Raw genomic sequence first — 13,078 nt, 5'->3', positions numbered from 1 at the left:
GCCATATGAATGTGGCTGAAGGTGAAGAGGCAGCAATGATTTACATCTTACATGTTCTGCTGTTATGCATAGATGGAAATTTTATTTGAATATTTTCCCCTCTGTAATATTTTACTCTGTTCTAGACAGAAAGCAGGAGACTACATTAAAGTCATTTTTGCCCATGTTCATTTCTTGAGTTTCTACGCAGCTTTTAGGTTGCATTACATGTGTTATGTTTTGCTCTTTTCTGAATGTGTTTATATTAAATTAGCACAGAAACATATGAGTTTTGTAATAATGTCACTTCTCACAACTGTGGAACCTTGACATTTTGCCTTTGCTTCTTATGGTTCTAGCAATGGTGAACCAGACAGAGGTGAATGAGTTCATCCTGTTGGGCCTCACCGATATCCAGGGGCTGCGGCACTTTTTCTTCGTCTCCTTCCCGTTGCTCTACTTGACCAGTCTTCTGGGAAATGGTGCCATTGTGACCATGGTGATATGTGAGCCCCGGCTCCGCACACCGATGTACTTCTTCCTGGGGAACCTGTCCTGCATGGACGTTTTCTACTCCACAGTCACTGTTCCCAAGATGTTGACTGGCTTTCTCTTTGGGCATCAGCCCATCTCTTTTGGTGGGTGCTTGGCCCAGCTCCACTTCTTCCACTTCCTGGGCAGCACTGAGGCTGTGCTCCTGGCCACCATGGCCTATGACCGATATGTGGCCACTTGCAACCCTTTGCGCTACACCCTTATCATGAGCCCACGGACTTGTCTGCTGCTGGCTCTGGCCAGCTGGTCCACTGGTTTTGTACATGCCATGATGCACTCAGTCATGACCTCTCAACTGAGTTTCTGTGGCCACAACCACATTCATCACTTCTTCTGTGACATCAAGCCACTCTTGAATTTGGCTTGCGCTAGTACCAGCCTCAACACGGCCCTCCTCAATATTGTCACCCCATCTATTGTACTCGGCCCCCTCACTCTCATAGTCCTCTCCTAACTCTACATCACCTCCTTCATATTCCACAAAGTCTGATCCCAGGAAAGAAGGTGGAAGCTCTTCTCCACTTGCACCTCCCACCTCACCATTGTGGCACAGTTGTACATACCAGTGCTCTTCAATTATACACCACCCTCTGCAGGAAGCTTTCCTAAGAGGGATGCGCAAGTGTCTCTCATGTACGGTGCTGTCACTCCAGCTCTGAACCCCTTGGTCTACACTCTTAGGAACCAGGAGGTGAGGTCTGCCCTGAAAAAAATCTTAGGGAGAAAACTTTTTCCTGGAGGAAAGTGACTAAAACAAGGAGAAGACTCAGAAAGTGGTTACTCCACCTCTCATGTTTATAAGCGAAGAGCTCAGAAGGACACTGTATTGCAAGACTGCAGAACTACTGATTATGTCATGTAGTTCAACACAGTTAGGAGTTAACAGCGTAGATCTAAATCGGGGGAGACATTCAAGGACTTGATGGTTCTCCATCATTTTTAGATGTCCTGCGGTACGCCATCCGGTCTCTGGCTTCCAGTACGGAAGCATGTGTGTCTCCTGCAGGGCTTGAGACACAGCTGGCAGCCCCATGCAGTCCTCCAGGATAATCTAAGGTATTAAGTGATTACTTGACAGCTATGTTTAGGCAGCTGAATGACTCTCCTGTCATTCAGACCTTTTGTATAGCTGAAGAGAGCTGGCATGTGTCACATCTTGGGTGGGCATAGCCTGAGAATGATATTGTCGACAGCTGGCTTGAGGCAGCCCTCTGGAGGGATCTGTTTCTTTCCATTAAGTATAAGGGGAACCTTAGTAAAGAACCTGGATTTAAATGTAAACTTAAAAATGGATGTGAGCTTCAACACTACTAGCTTTAGCAGTGTTGCTTATCTTGCCTGGATTTATGTATTTAAATGTATTTATGTGTCTAGCTGCTTTTCCAGATTCACATTCTGGTGAATGATGAAACCGTTGATTTGCCTTTACAGAGACTACTCCAGACACGTTAAGCATCCTCAGGTAGCGTACCCAGGCTTTGCTGGTGGATCCAGAACAGAATAGGTTTGTTGCAGGTCCTTTCTCCTGCTTCACGCCCGTGAAGTATGGACACTTCTAATAGCACTAGATATCTACTTATATTTATGCGCTAAATGCAAACTTTAATGAGGAGTGCAGCAATTACTAAGTGCGTGCTTCAGTTTTTGGTGCTGTGGTTCTTTACTCAGACATCCCTCACCTTCAGTCTGAGCCTGGACTGCAGTTCCATGCTGAGGTAGATGAAAAGCAGATGACACTCCCGGACACCAGATGTGTTATATCTGCCTTTTGGATTACTCAAGACTGAACAAAGGTCTACTCTGAATTGTCTGCATAATGGCCTAGGTGCAGAGGATGGAGCGCAAACTCCTCGCTACAGCTGGGATTTCTGGAGATGATCCCTTGACCCAGCTAGCCGTGCATTTGCAGTCCACAGAGTTTTAGAAAGATTTCGTCCTTTCCAGCCTGACAATTCAGATCCATGCAATAGCATTAAGCATGTGACTGTGAGGCACTGGAAACAATGCTCATTATTGGAGCACGAATGTGATTTGCCTGCCTAAGAAAAGACATCTATAGGTAACATATAAGAGACTTGTGTGTCCTCTGCCTGATGTTCCAGAAAGACACAGGAATCCATTTGGTTCTGTTTCATATGTGCCAATCTTGTGGAACATGCAAGGTATCAATATAAGATGTGAACAGACTCCTGGATGTTGGCAACAGACCCCGAAGAGATCCAGGCTTAGATGTCCCCATGTCAGCTAAGCATTTAGCATAAATTCCACCAAGGTGCAAATACCTCAGCGTAGGAGCTTGCTGCCACTTCAGATGCTCAAGGCTATCCTGCAGGGTCTTCAAGTTGCCACTTCAAAATCACGTGCAGGTCTTGTTGGTCCTTGAGCAAACCTGGAGACTTTGTTCTAAAGGCTTGGGTATAAAAGAGTATGTATAATGGCATCGAGCGAGTATGATCAAATAACTGCATCACACACCTTGACCCGAGTTCCACTCTCCTGCCCATCTTACTTACCCCTGACTGTGTTAAATACTTTCCTCGAGACTTCTGAAGATGGTGACCCCAGCTCCCAAAAAGGGTATTCTTTCTGTCAACACAATCTTTTCTCACTGAACAATCAGACAGCATTTCTGCCCCTCCCCGAGCACTCAGGTGCTCCCTTCAGCACCCTCGTCCACCAAGAACAACTGCCCCCGAGACAGACAGAAGACTCAACAAGCTCTTGTAATACACTTGGAAGTAACAATATGTTAAAATCATAAAGCCATTCAGGTTGGAATAGTCCTTTGATGTTGTCGAGCCCAACCATTAACCTAACATTGCCAAGTCCACCTCTGAACCATGTCCCAGAGTGCCACGTCTGCATGTCTTTTAAATAAACCAAATGGTGGTGACTCAAACACTTCCCCGGGCAGCCTGTTCCAATGCTTATAACCCTTCCAGCAAAAAAATTATTCCTAATATCCAATCTAAACCTCCCCTGGTGCAAATTGAAGCCATTTCCTCTTGTCCCATTGCCTGTTACTTGGGAGAAGAGACCCACCTCTCTGCGCCCTCCTTTCAGGCAGTTGTAAGAGAGCAATAAGGTCTCCTCTCAGACTCCTGTTCTCCAGGCTAAACAACCCCAGTTCCCTCAGCTGCTCCTCATGGGACTTGTTCTCTAGACCCTTCTCCAGCTTCATAGCTCTTCTTTGGACACACCCCAGCACCTCAGTGTCTTTCTTGGAGCGAGGGGCACAAAACTGATCACAGTATTCAGGGTTCAGTCTCACCTTATGGAAAAGGGCAAGAAACAAAATCTGTAATGCATGACAGATTTAATCCTCTTGGAAAATGAGAATGTTTCTGAACTGTTCATCCCTCCTCCTATTCTTTTCACTCTGTCTACAATGACCATGACTAGAGCCATCCTCAACATTGTTCTGGTGAGCAATTGTTCTGTTTACTCTCATTCACCGAAATTCTGGAATTAGTCCCTGGAGACCTGCTGCAGTCCTCCACCATCCTGCCCAAGACCATAACTGCAAACGGAACCATTTCTGTTACCAGCCGCATTGTGCAATTTGTCTGGTTTCGTGTTCTGACAGCTGCAAAGTACTGCATCAATGCGTAAGAATCATTCTGTAACCCTCAGTAGAAGTCTCCGCTATGCAAGACTTACCAAAGGTAAGATGTGGCTGCCCTGGTGAGGATGGATGGATTACTTCTACATAAAATGGTAACAATTACATCCTCTGTCCTGATGGATATATAATGACTTCTTTTGTGATTTCATCCATCTGATCTACCCTTCTTGCAGTGACACTAGCCTGCTGAAACCACTTGTCTAGGTCACCACATCTAACACCAGATGTTTCCAGCAGAGCTCCTCAACTCTTTCTTATTTTCATCTATAGTCACTGGGGATGAACAGCTCCGAAAGAAAAATTACTCCATCTGAAGACAATGTTAAGGAAAGATTAATATGATGAACTTTAAGATCTAGGAGCACTATCGGCCTGATTTACTGGAGGCAAGACTGCTGCTTTCCCCCATTCCCCAGGTGAGACGAAGCCCGTCCTCCCAGACATGCACACGTACACAACACTCATGCAGCCTTCCACACAGGTCAACACAGGCACCCAGCAGTGCCTTCACTGTTCAGGATCCATGCCCAGACCCTGGACCAGTCTCCGTCTCTAGCTGGTGCTCTTTCCAGATCCTGGTCTCCTCCTACCCATGGGCGAGTCCAGCTTGAAGTTCATCAGCAGATCACACACCCACGGTGCCGTACACAGGACACCAGTAGGGAAAAGAGTTAGGAACAGAGTTTAATAAGGTGAGTCACATTTGGTGATCAGGCGCAAGCCTTGGCCAGAGGAGCTTGCTGACCAGCAGCTTTTTTGCACCTGACCTACCCCTTTTTGTCCCCATCCTCTCCTGTTTGCCAGGCCTGCTTCACCCTGCTCCACCTCTCCTTCTCTGCCCCTGTCTCCACCCAAAAGGAACCCCACCTTCTGCTAGTAATTTTTCCTTCTTTGCCCCAGTTTTGCTATACCTATACCCCAGTTTGGTATTTCTAGGTACGACTGTTACACAGGTCATCTCAGACTTACCTGGTATCACTTGGTGCAGTCCCCTATACACTGCCCTCCTACGCCTTGCTCTGAAAGGTCCTCAAACCCTTTTTTTATCTGTGAAGTTTGGCCATTTCCCCCATCACTCCTCCTTAACTGCCTGTGAACCCCAGCCACCCCTCACAGAGCTCTCTAGCTTTCAGCACCCACCATATCTAGCAGTGTCTCATGTCTTGTCCAGCAGTTTTCCACGTCCTCTCCAGTTAGCTGAGCCTCAAGGCAGGGGGGACCCAGGCAGTGGTCTGCATACCGGAACAGATCAGTGACCAGAGGTGGAAGAATGACTTCCCAGAGGTGCTGTCTACAAAAGGGATCTAGATATTAGGCCTGGCCTTTGGGTGAAGGCAAGGCTTGTCTCCTTTCACCAAAAAAGTCTTCCAGAAGTATTTAATCTCTCCTTTGTTTTCTAACACCTGCACTCAGCCCCCTCCTGTAAGCTTGGGAATGAAACAAATACCCTCAGCATCACAGTGTGTACACAATCATTGCTGTGAAAAGCTGCATTCCACCATTCATTCTATTTTGGGTACTTTGAATGGAAAAGCAACAGCCAGACAAGAGAAGTTTTACATCTGAAGTTTACACGCAGAAACATCACACAGGGCCAAGACGAGACTTGGGCTGAGAGCTCTGCAGTGTCAGCACAAGCACCCATCAGGTTGCTGCCACCAGCACCACCAGTAAAAGGGAGTGACTCCGTACTGCTGAGAGCTGGGGATCACAGCCTGTGGCAGAGGCATCTATCTTTGTAGGAACTATTAACTTCTGCATCAAATTTAATCATCAAGGCACCCAACATAAATCCCTATAGGGAAGGAGGCAGGGAGGGAGATCATGCCGGATTTCATCCTGATGCAGCAGACAAAGAGCAATCAGATCAGTTGTCTTCCAGAAGTTCCTGTTTCTGTGGATTAGAAGTGGTGTTCTGGCGATGGATTTCACTGCAAAAATCTCATTTTACTTCTGCCTCTATATGTTACATGAACGTCTGAGAATTTTTTTTTTTTTTAAATTCTCTTTGAGAAAGATTCATCCTGTTGTGCTTGATACCTCTTTGAGGATGCGAGGAGGAGGTAAATTGCAGGTATGCTTATCCTTCTCCACCAACTACAGATGGATCCTGAGCGTTGAGCTGAGACCAAGGTTCTAGCTTGTAAGCAGCTAAAAGTTAGCTCAGAGATGTCTTCTTCTAGGGAATATGCAAGGATCATTTCCATACCTTCACATATTAGACCTGTGATCTGAGCTTGCAGTTAGTTTCCTGGAGACAAGCTGAGTGCAGATTACTCCTTAGGAGACCATGGAGGCCGCCTTTTGGAGGCACAAACACCTCTGAAGTAGCATGCTGGGAATTTCAGAAAATGGGAAAACTTCTGGTTGCTGGTGCTTGTTGATACAGTGTTCCCCTCAAAGCAAAAGAAAACAAAGAAACGAAACTCATCCCACTGAATTCTGCTCCCATGTCAGACAAGTCCTTTAAGCCTTATATTCATCCTCAGTTCAGAGCAAGAACATAGGAAGGAAAAAATAATTCAGCCCTCATGGGAATAGCATGAAAATCTCCCTTTTCAACCAGCTATGGGCTAGAGAAGGCAGCATGACAATGGCCATCGGTGGTTATCTAGTCTACCCACATGCTCGTCCTTGTGTTTCTTGACAAGCCAGATCATTCCCCATTTTAATTTTGGGCTATGGTTTGTTGCCATCACTCATCCTGAAGGAAAATGTTTCAGCTTCTTCATATCCGCTTAACGTCTTCAAATGAACATTTTGTCTTGAAAAGATATATTGACCCATTTCTAAAGGAAAAGCTGCTGTCTGGAAATGAAAAATACACAAACATGATAAACATCAACGTTTTTCCTGAATTTTAATCCATTAATTTAGTTGCCCAAACTGTTTTTCTAAAATTGACTGAAAGCTGGCAAATATTCCCCATCCTCCTACATTTTTCATCTGTAGAAAGGAAAAAAGTCTGTGTGTGCATGACACTTCTTTGTGTTCTTAACATTTTAGCTAGCTCGCTCTCCATTTCCTTCTGATTTTTTCTCCATTTATACAAATACTTATCTGCCTGCCGGTCTACCCGTCAAATATTTTTCCCATCAGCTTGATATTTGTTCTGCCTAATATTTGTCTGTTTAACTCTTGGACAGGTACCATCAATAGTCCCTGCCTTTGGTCTTCTCTCATCTTGTGATGCTCACATCTATATCTTGGCTTGTGTGTCTTCTGATGATATACCTGTCTCTAGCAATGCGGCCAGCGTTGGTTCTGTTGCTGTATCTCCTAGTCAAGTGAAAGAGCTTGAAAACCCATCTTCAGAATGTTACAAAATGTTATTTGTTTTTTGAATAATTTTACATATGTCATGATTTTTTGATACAGAAATGTATTTGTCACCCCGACTCTGTGTGCTGGTAACTTTACAAGAACAGCACCAGAGGGAATTGGAGCTGTCACTGGATTTGCAGTGTGGTGTTGTTTTGCAAGATGGTGAGAGGGTCAATTTTATCACGGACAGCTTTGCCCTTCACGACTCCTGAAAGAAACAGTCAAAGACACGCCGTGCACAAGATGCTTGACCACAAAGATAACATTGTTTGGTTTTCTTTGATAGCATCAGCCCCTACTGGAAAATTATGTTTATAAAGTTCGTCTGGAGTATATTAATTTACACCATCAGGCTTGAGTAAGAAACAAGAAATGCCCTGTTGCATCATATGCTCATTAAAATCTTGAAGTTAGCAAAACTCTTTCTCAAAGGCTAATTCTCCTATTAGCCACCTGATGACTGCACAGAGAATTAGCAGCAAGAAAAAGCTTGTTACCGTTTGCTTGGTCTATCAAGCCCTTGGGCAAAATTATGCAGTGTGACGGATGCTCACAAGAGTAAAGTTCCCTGGAGTTCTAATGAGGCCTGCTGGAGCTATTAGAGATGGAGCTGCTGCAGGAGGTCTCAGTGGCCCTCCTGGGGGCTCATCAGAGCAGAAAATCAGAACATGGTTACAGGAAAATAAAGGAGGGCATAAGTGCTTTCACCAAGCAGCGCCTCTGATGTGTCCTGTCAAAGAAAGGGGATGGGTGCTGATCCACAGGAGGACTTTCTGGGCCTTGCCTGTCTGAGGCTTCCTTCTGGTCAGCGTGGGACGTGCAGAGGAGGCACCCAGGCTCCTGCGAGGCTGCAGTGGCCGCACAGCAAAGGTGCCTAAGCAAAGGTCTGGCCCACACATCACTGCTATCCCAGGCTTGGGGCTGCCCTCCTCCCTGCTGCACCCCAGGCTCAAGGGCTGTTGCTCAGTCCTGAAACACAGCCCTCACCACCTCACCTTTCCTGATACCCCACTCTCAGTGTCATACCCTCTTCCCTATCCCAAAGCCTTGAGCAATTCCCTGAGATACTGCCCCATCCAACCTCCTCCACCTCTGCAGTACTCATCCAGCTCACCCATTGCCCCTCACTGAACTGCCATCACTCTTCTACAAGCCTTCCCAGTGGGATGCGCAATGGAAACGTTTCTGTCAAAGGGTCATTGTAAAGGTTTTATGTGTCGGAGATCAAGGTATGAGTTCCATTCTGCTGAGGACAATTTTTTTAATGGTAAAATGCACACGAACGCATGATGTGGGTGCTCAAAATCTACAGTTCCTCTGTCACTGTCTAAAAGTAGAGAGAAACGTCTGTCCACAGTGTCTTTGGGCGTGGTTTCACAAACCATAGGGATGCACACATCAAATCACCACCTCTGAGACAGAACCACGTGAAATCTGGTCTCTTTCACCAAAAAAATGAAGAGATGTCTTGAAATGCATAAACAGAAAGGAGGAGGGTGTATTTGAAGTCAGATTAAAGTCTTATCTCATCTTTTGCAGGATTTTATTATCTATCAACTATTAACTCGGATAACTCGGATCACTCAGGACACGCAGACTGTCCAGTGAAGACATCTCAACCCAGTTTGAAATCTCTGGTGTTTATGGGTGTGTGTCAAGTGCCAGCCTATACAGCTATCCTTGCATTATAGCTGTTATTATTATCGGACTAAGTCTTCATAAAGATCAATGCATCATTATTACTTTCAACTGTTGAAAAAAGTAGCCAGACACACACACAAAAAACCCAGCCAAATCTAGAGTTCTCAAAATACGATCTGTGCTAATCCTGGGAATCCACAGAAGACAGCTCTGGTCCTCCGCAGGGATTCATCTGTCCGTGATCCACGAGAAGATGGCAGGCGTCTGATACCCGCATATCCTCCAGGAGCGCCCCTCCCTTGGCTTCCTGACAGCAGAGTGCCCTGAGGACTCTACGCCTGCCTCTTTAGCAACCATGTTAGGCCCATCAGATAGGGCACTGTTTTCCCGAACCCTCTGACTCATACACTCCTTGCAACTCCCTTGGGAGCAGATTCTCTGGGAAATAGGGCAAACCGGTCTCCAACTGACATCCTCATCGTGGTTGTCAAGGCTTGGCTTGCTGCTGAATCCTCACCAGCCCACCCAGCACATATCATTCTGCATTTTCTAAAACATTACAGTGACATCAGTTGCTTTCCTTTTTTTCCTCTATAGTTTTTAATTTCCTTATTTAGGAAGTTTTACAATGTTGACCTTTCAGCAGGAAATATCTATTTTCCCCATCCGTATTAAAGATTGTTCTTCAGCTGTAGAGTTCAAATTTCCATCAGCTTTATTCAAATGACCGCCTTCTGTTCCATTGTGTCAGTAATTTTTTTCTTAAGTTACATAGGAGTATCAATTCAGACTGTATGAGAGTTAAGTCATACAATAAACATTTCAGTTAAAGAATCTCTGCTTTTTCTGCAGATTTTTAGCAAATACAGTGAGGACACTGCTAGAGAAGATGGTTTCAGATATCTGCTTAAGGATGAGATGAGTCACACCCAAGAAGTGACAATGTCTTTGCACTGGCTGTAAAGGGAGTCCTTATATCTAGGCCTGCATTCTTCATTCGACACCATAGAACGCCACAGTTAGATGTGTCCTTCCACCCAAGCGGTTTGCTGACATTTTATCGAAGGTTGCCTCTTTAGATCAAGCTGCGGTGGCTCCTGTGCCTGATACGTGAGATCAGCTTTGACCATTATCTTCTCTGGACTGAACAGCAGCAGTCCTGAAGATCCCTTCACACGTACTGCGTTTGATCATAGTAGGAGCAACTAACATGTGATGGACCAAGATCTTGCCACAGGTATTCCAAAACACCGCAAAATTCGGAGTAACGGGGTCTGCATACAGAAACTGCTAGTGCAGGTGGTGCCGGGTTCTGAATTTCAGCATCCACCATCTACCCCTGCAATGTGAGTAAGAAGCTATCTGCAAGCAGCTTGCTTGGGAATGAAATTTCTCTCTCTGTTGCAGCCCACAGACATAATGCAAGTAAATTTACAGAGCATCTGAGCAGACTTTGCATCCTCACATGTCTACGTGCAATGTTGTCCTGCACGTAGAATGACCCTTTCCTACCACACCATCCTAGCACAAACCCAGCAAACTGAGAGGAACTCTCAATGTTAAGTGGAAATTATAGAGACATATTAATTATTAAAGAACCTTTAAGTGTCTCAGGCCTGACAACATGTTAAGGTAGGTCAGGCTGGCTTTTGGCTGAGGGATTCAGACACTCTTGACACAAAGCCATCTAAATAAATAAAGAGGATCCAACAGCGAGCTGTGTTTCAGGAAATGTTGGGAACCAACATGCAAACATGGAAAACACTGCATTGTAGTCAGTATTCAAAAAACCTGATAGAGAGTGCCAGAAACTGTGGGATAAATACAACCTTGTGTTTCAGTCAAGACATGGCTTGTGTGTTCCAGAGGGAGCAGGTTGTAAAGAGCAGAGACAAAGTGCATCCTGCATATGTACCAAAAACTCTGGTATTTAATCTAGGCAGCTGTGCAGTGTTTCTCTAAAGCCAATGGGCAGCAACAAGCAAAACAGGAAGTTACTTTGGAGAATTCATGACACAGAATTTCAGATGTAGGCTGAAAATCAATGTGAAAATCGGGGATTTAAGATATTTTTGCACCCCTGACTCTGTCTGCATCTGCTTGTCAACTCTTTTAAGCTACCTGAAAGTTACAAGGGGATCAGTCTTTCCTGACGCTTGACTTGCTTACCAGAAGGATGAGAGGGAAGGTCTAGTTTACTAATTCAGAAAAGTTTATTTAATTCAGCAGGGCTATCCATGGCATAGGTGTCCATATCCGGCCCTCAACCCCCATTTGCTGGACTAGATGAAGTCAGTACAGTGAGCACAACCTGCAAGAAGATTCCTCCTCTCCTAGAGAAGACATGATTTGATCCCCTCATTTCACCCTAAAAGCCCTTTTTTCCTGACTATTGGATATTAAGAGATAGTAACTTAGACATAAACAGCTACACAGGCAATGTTTAAAGTTTATGGGTATCAGTTCCAGCGCTAATTTTCATCTAGCTAAAACCAGTCCAAATGAACCCTTTACTAGTCTAAACCAAGCATACCACTTCTGCCTTGACCCATCTCATTGTAACGCAGGGGAGAAGAGAAATTCATTAGACACGCCACTCCCTTCACTACAAAAGAAGATGGGTACTTTAGATAATGGTGTTCAAGCAGTGATGCAGGTGCCCAAGCAGAGGCATCTTGTGCTGTTTAGGGTGACCTAGGGCATCTCTGACATCAGTACAGGGTTGATAAATGTGACACAGACCCCACGAGGCATCTGCAGGATCCCTTAATGAATCTGAACTAGCACCACACACCCGTGTTCAGGCAGCTGTTTCTGCCTTTTGGTAGACATGCCCGCAGTCTAAGTGTAAGCATTTCATCAGGGGTGGCTAAAACTTAAGGGTTGAAGTGTAAGCTGCTTGTGGCTATCAGACTGTGCTCTTAGATATGAACACTGGCTATGCAAGCTCTGGGCCAGTCATCTTGCCTCCCTTCAGAGTCAGTGGATCAGATCAGAGGAGCTCTGACCTACGTGGTGTGTGGACCAGCACAACAGAGCAGAGCAGACAGTCTCTCACCAGTGGTCATAAAGGGAGCCAGCACAGCTCAGAGACTGAACTTCTAGATATAAAGCCAGGTCTTGTGAACCCTGGTTTCAGTCACCTTTCTGTTGACATGGGAAATCAGTGCAGTGGATTGAGTCTCTCACACTGCTTTAGGTCCATAATGTGAACCGCCAGGAAGGAAGAAGCAGGAAGAAATGTTACAGTGTAAGATATGAAGAGACGAGGCCAGTGGGGACAGGCAAAGGTGTCACCGTAGTACACAACTGGCAGTATAGGGCAGCAGCAGGTAAGGATGCCGGCTTGGGCAGGATGGTGGAGCAGTAGCACACCTCCAAGTAGGACAAGTTACTGCGGAAGAGGTACACTGGGGTGTGGAGATGCTGATGAGCCACCACCAACATGAGGATGAGAATGTTCCCCATCATTGTCACCATGTAGATCACCAGGAAGAGCAGGAAGGGAGGAACCTGAAGCTTGGGTAAATCACCAAATCCCAGGAGGATGAACTCGGTAATGCAGGGTTGGGTTTGCATTTCTGTAGCTGACATCACGATGAATCTTGGGGAAAGCAAACACTAGAATGTAAAACAAAACAAAACAAAACAAACCTGTTCTCCATGCATGGCTGTAAAGATACACTATTCAACTTAATTCTTGGATCCAGCCTCTATGTGCTGATAACTTATTTGAAATCCCAACCCTTAAAGCATTTTGGCAATATTTTCTGTGAAAAAAACAAATTGTCTTATCTCAGTGTCAATCACTGTTGGTATGCCTCAGGGACAAGACTTCTTTTCTAAGAAGTACGGATGATTACATGGCCTTTTCTGGCTCAGTGTCCTGGCTTGTTTCCCTGTCTTGTAGAGGCACACCCCAATCATGAATTTTTGTGCTCTGAATATATACTT

The 13,078-nt window shown here is 45.2% G+C and overlaps 2 protein-coding genes across 2 annotated transcripts in view; one reads left to right on the top strand and one right to left on the bottom strand.

Moving 5' to 3' along the window:
- Positions 1-12,718, bottom strand: part of LOC141965659 (olfactory receptor 10A3-like) — a 43,959-nt gene extending 31,241 nt beyond the window's left edge. The window contains 1 exon segment of the mRNA XM_074917510.1: positions 12,500-12,718. Coding sequence (XP_074773611.1) covers positions 12,500-12,718 — 219 coding nt within the window.
- Positions 341-1,282, top strand: LOC141965504 (olfactory receptor 12D1-like). Its single transcript, XM_074917211.1, is given in 1 exon segment — positions 341-1,282. A coding segment is annotated over 1 exon segment (942 nt).
- Positions 12,719-13,078: the final 360 nt, after the last annotated feature.

This window comes from Athene noctua, chromosome 13 (genome assembly GCF_965140245.1).
Source record: "Athene noctua chromosome 13, bAthNoc1.hap1.1, whole genome shotgun sequence".
Classification (NCBI taxonomy): domain Eukaryota; kingdom Metazoa; phylum Chordata; class Aves; order Strigiformes; family Strigidae; genus Athene; species Athene noctua.
Note: the sequence above shows the minus strand (reverse complement) of the source record. Positions and strands in the feature narration are given on the sequence as shown.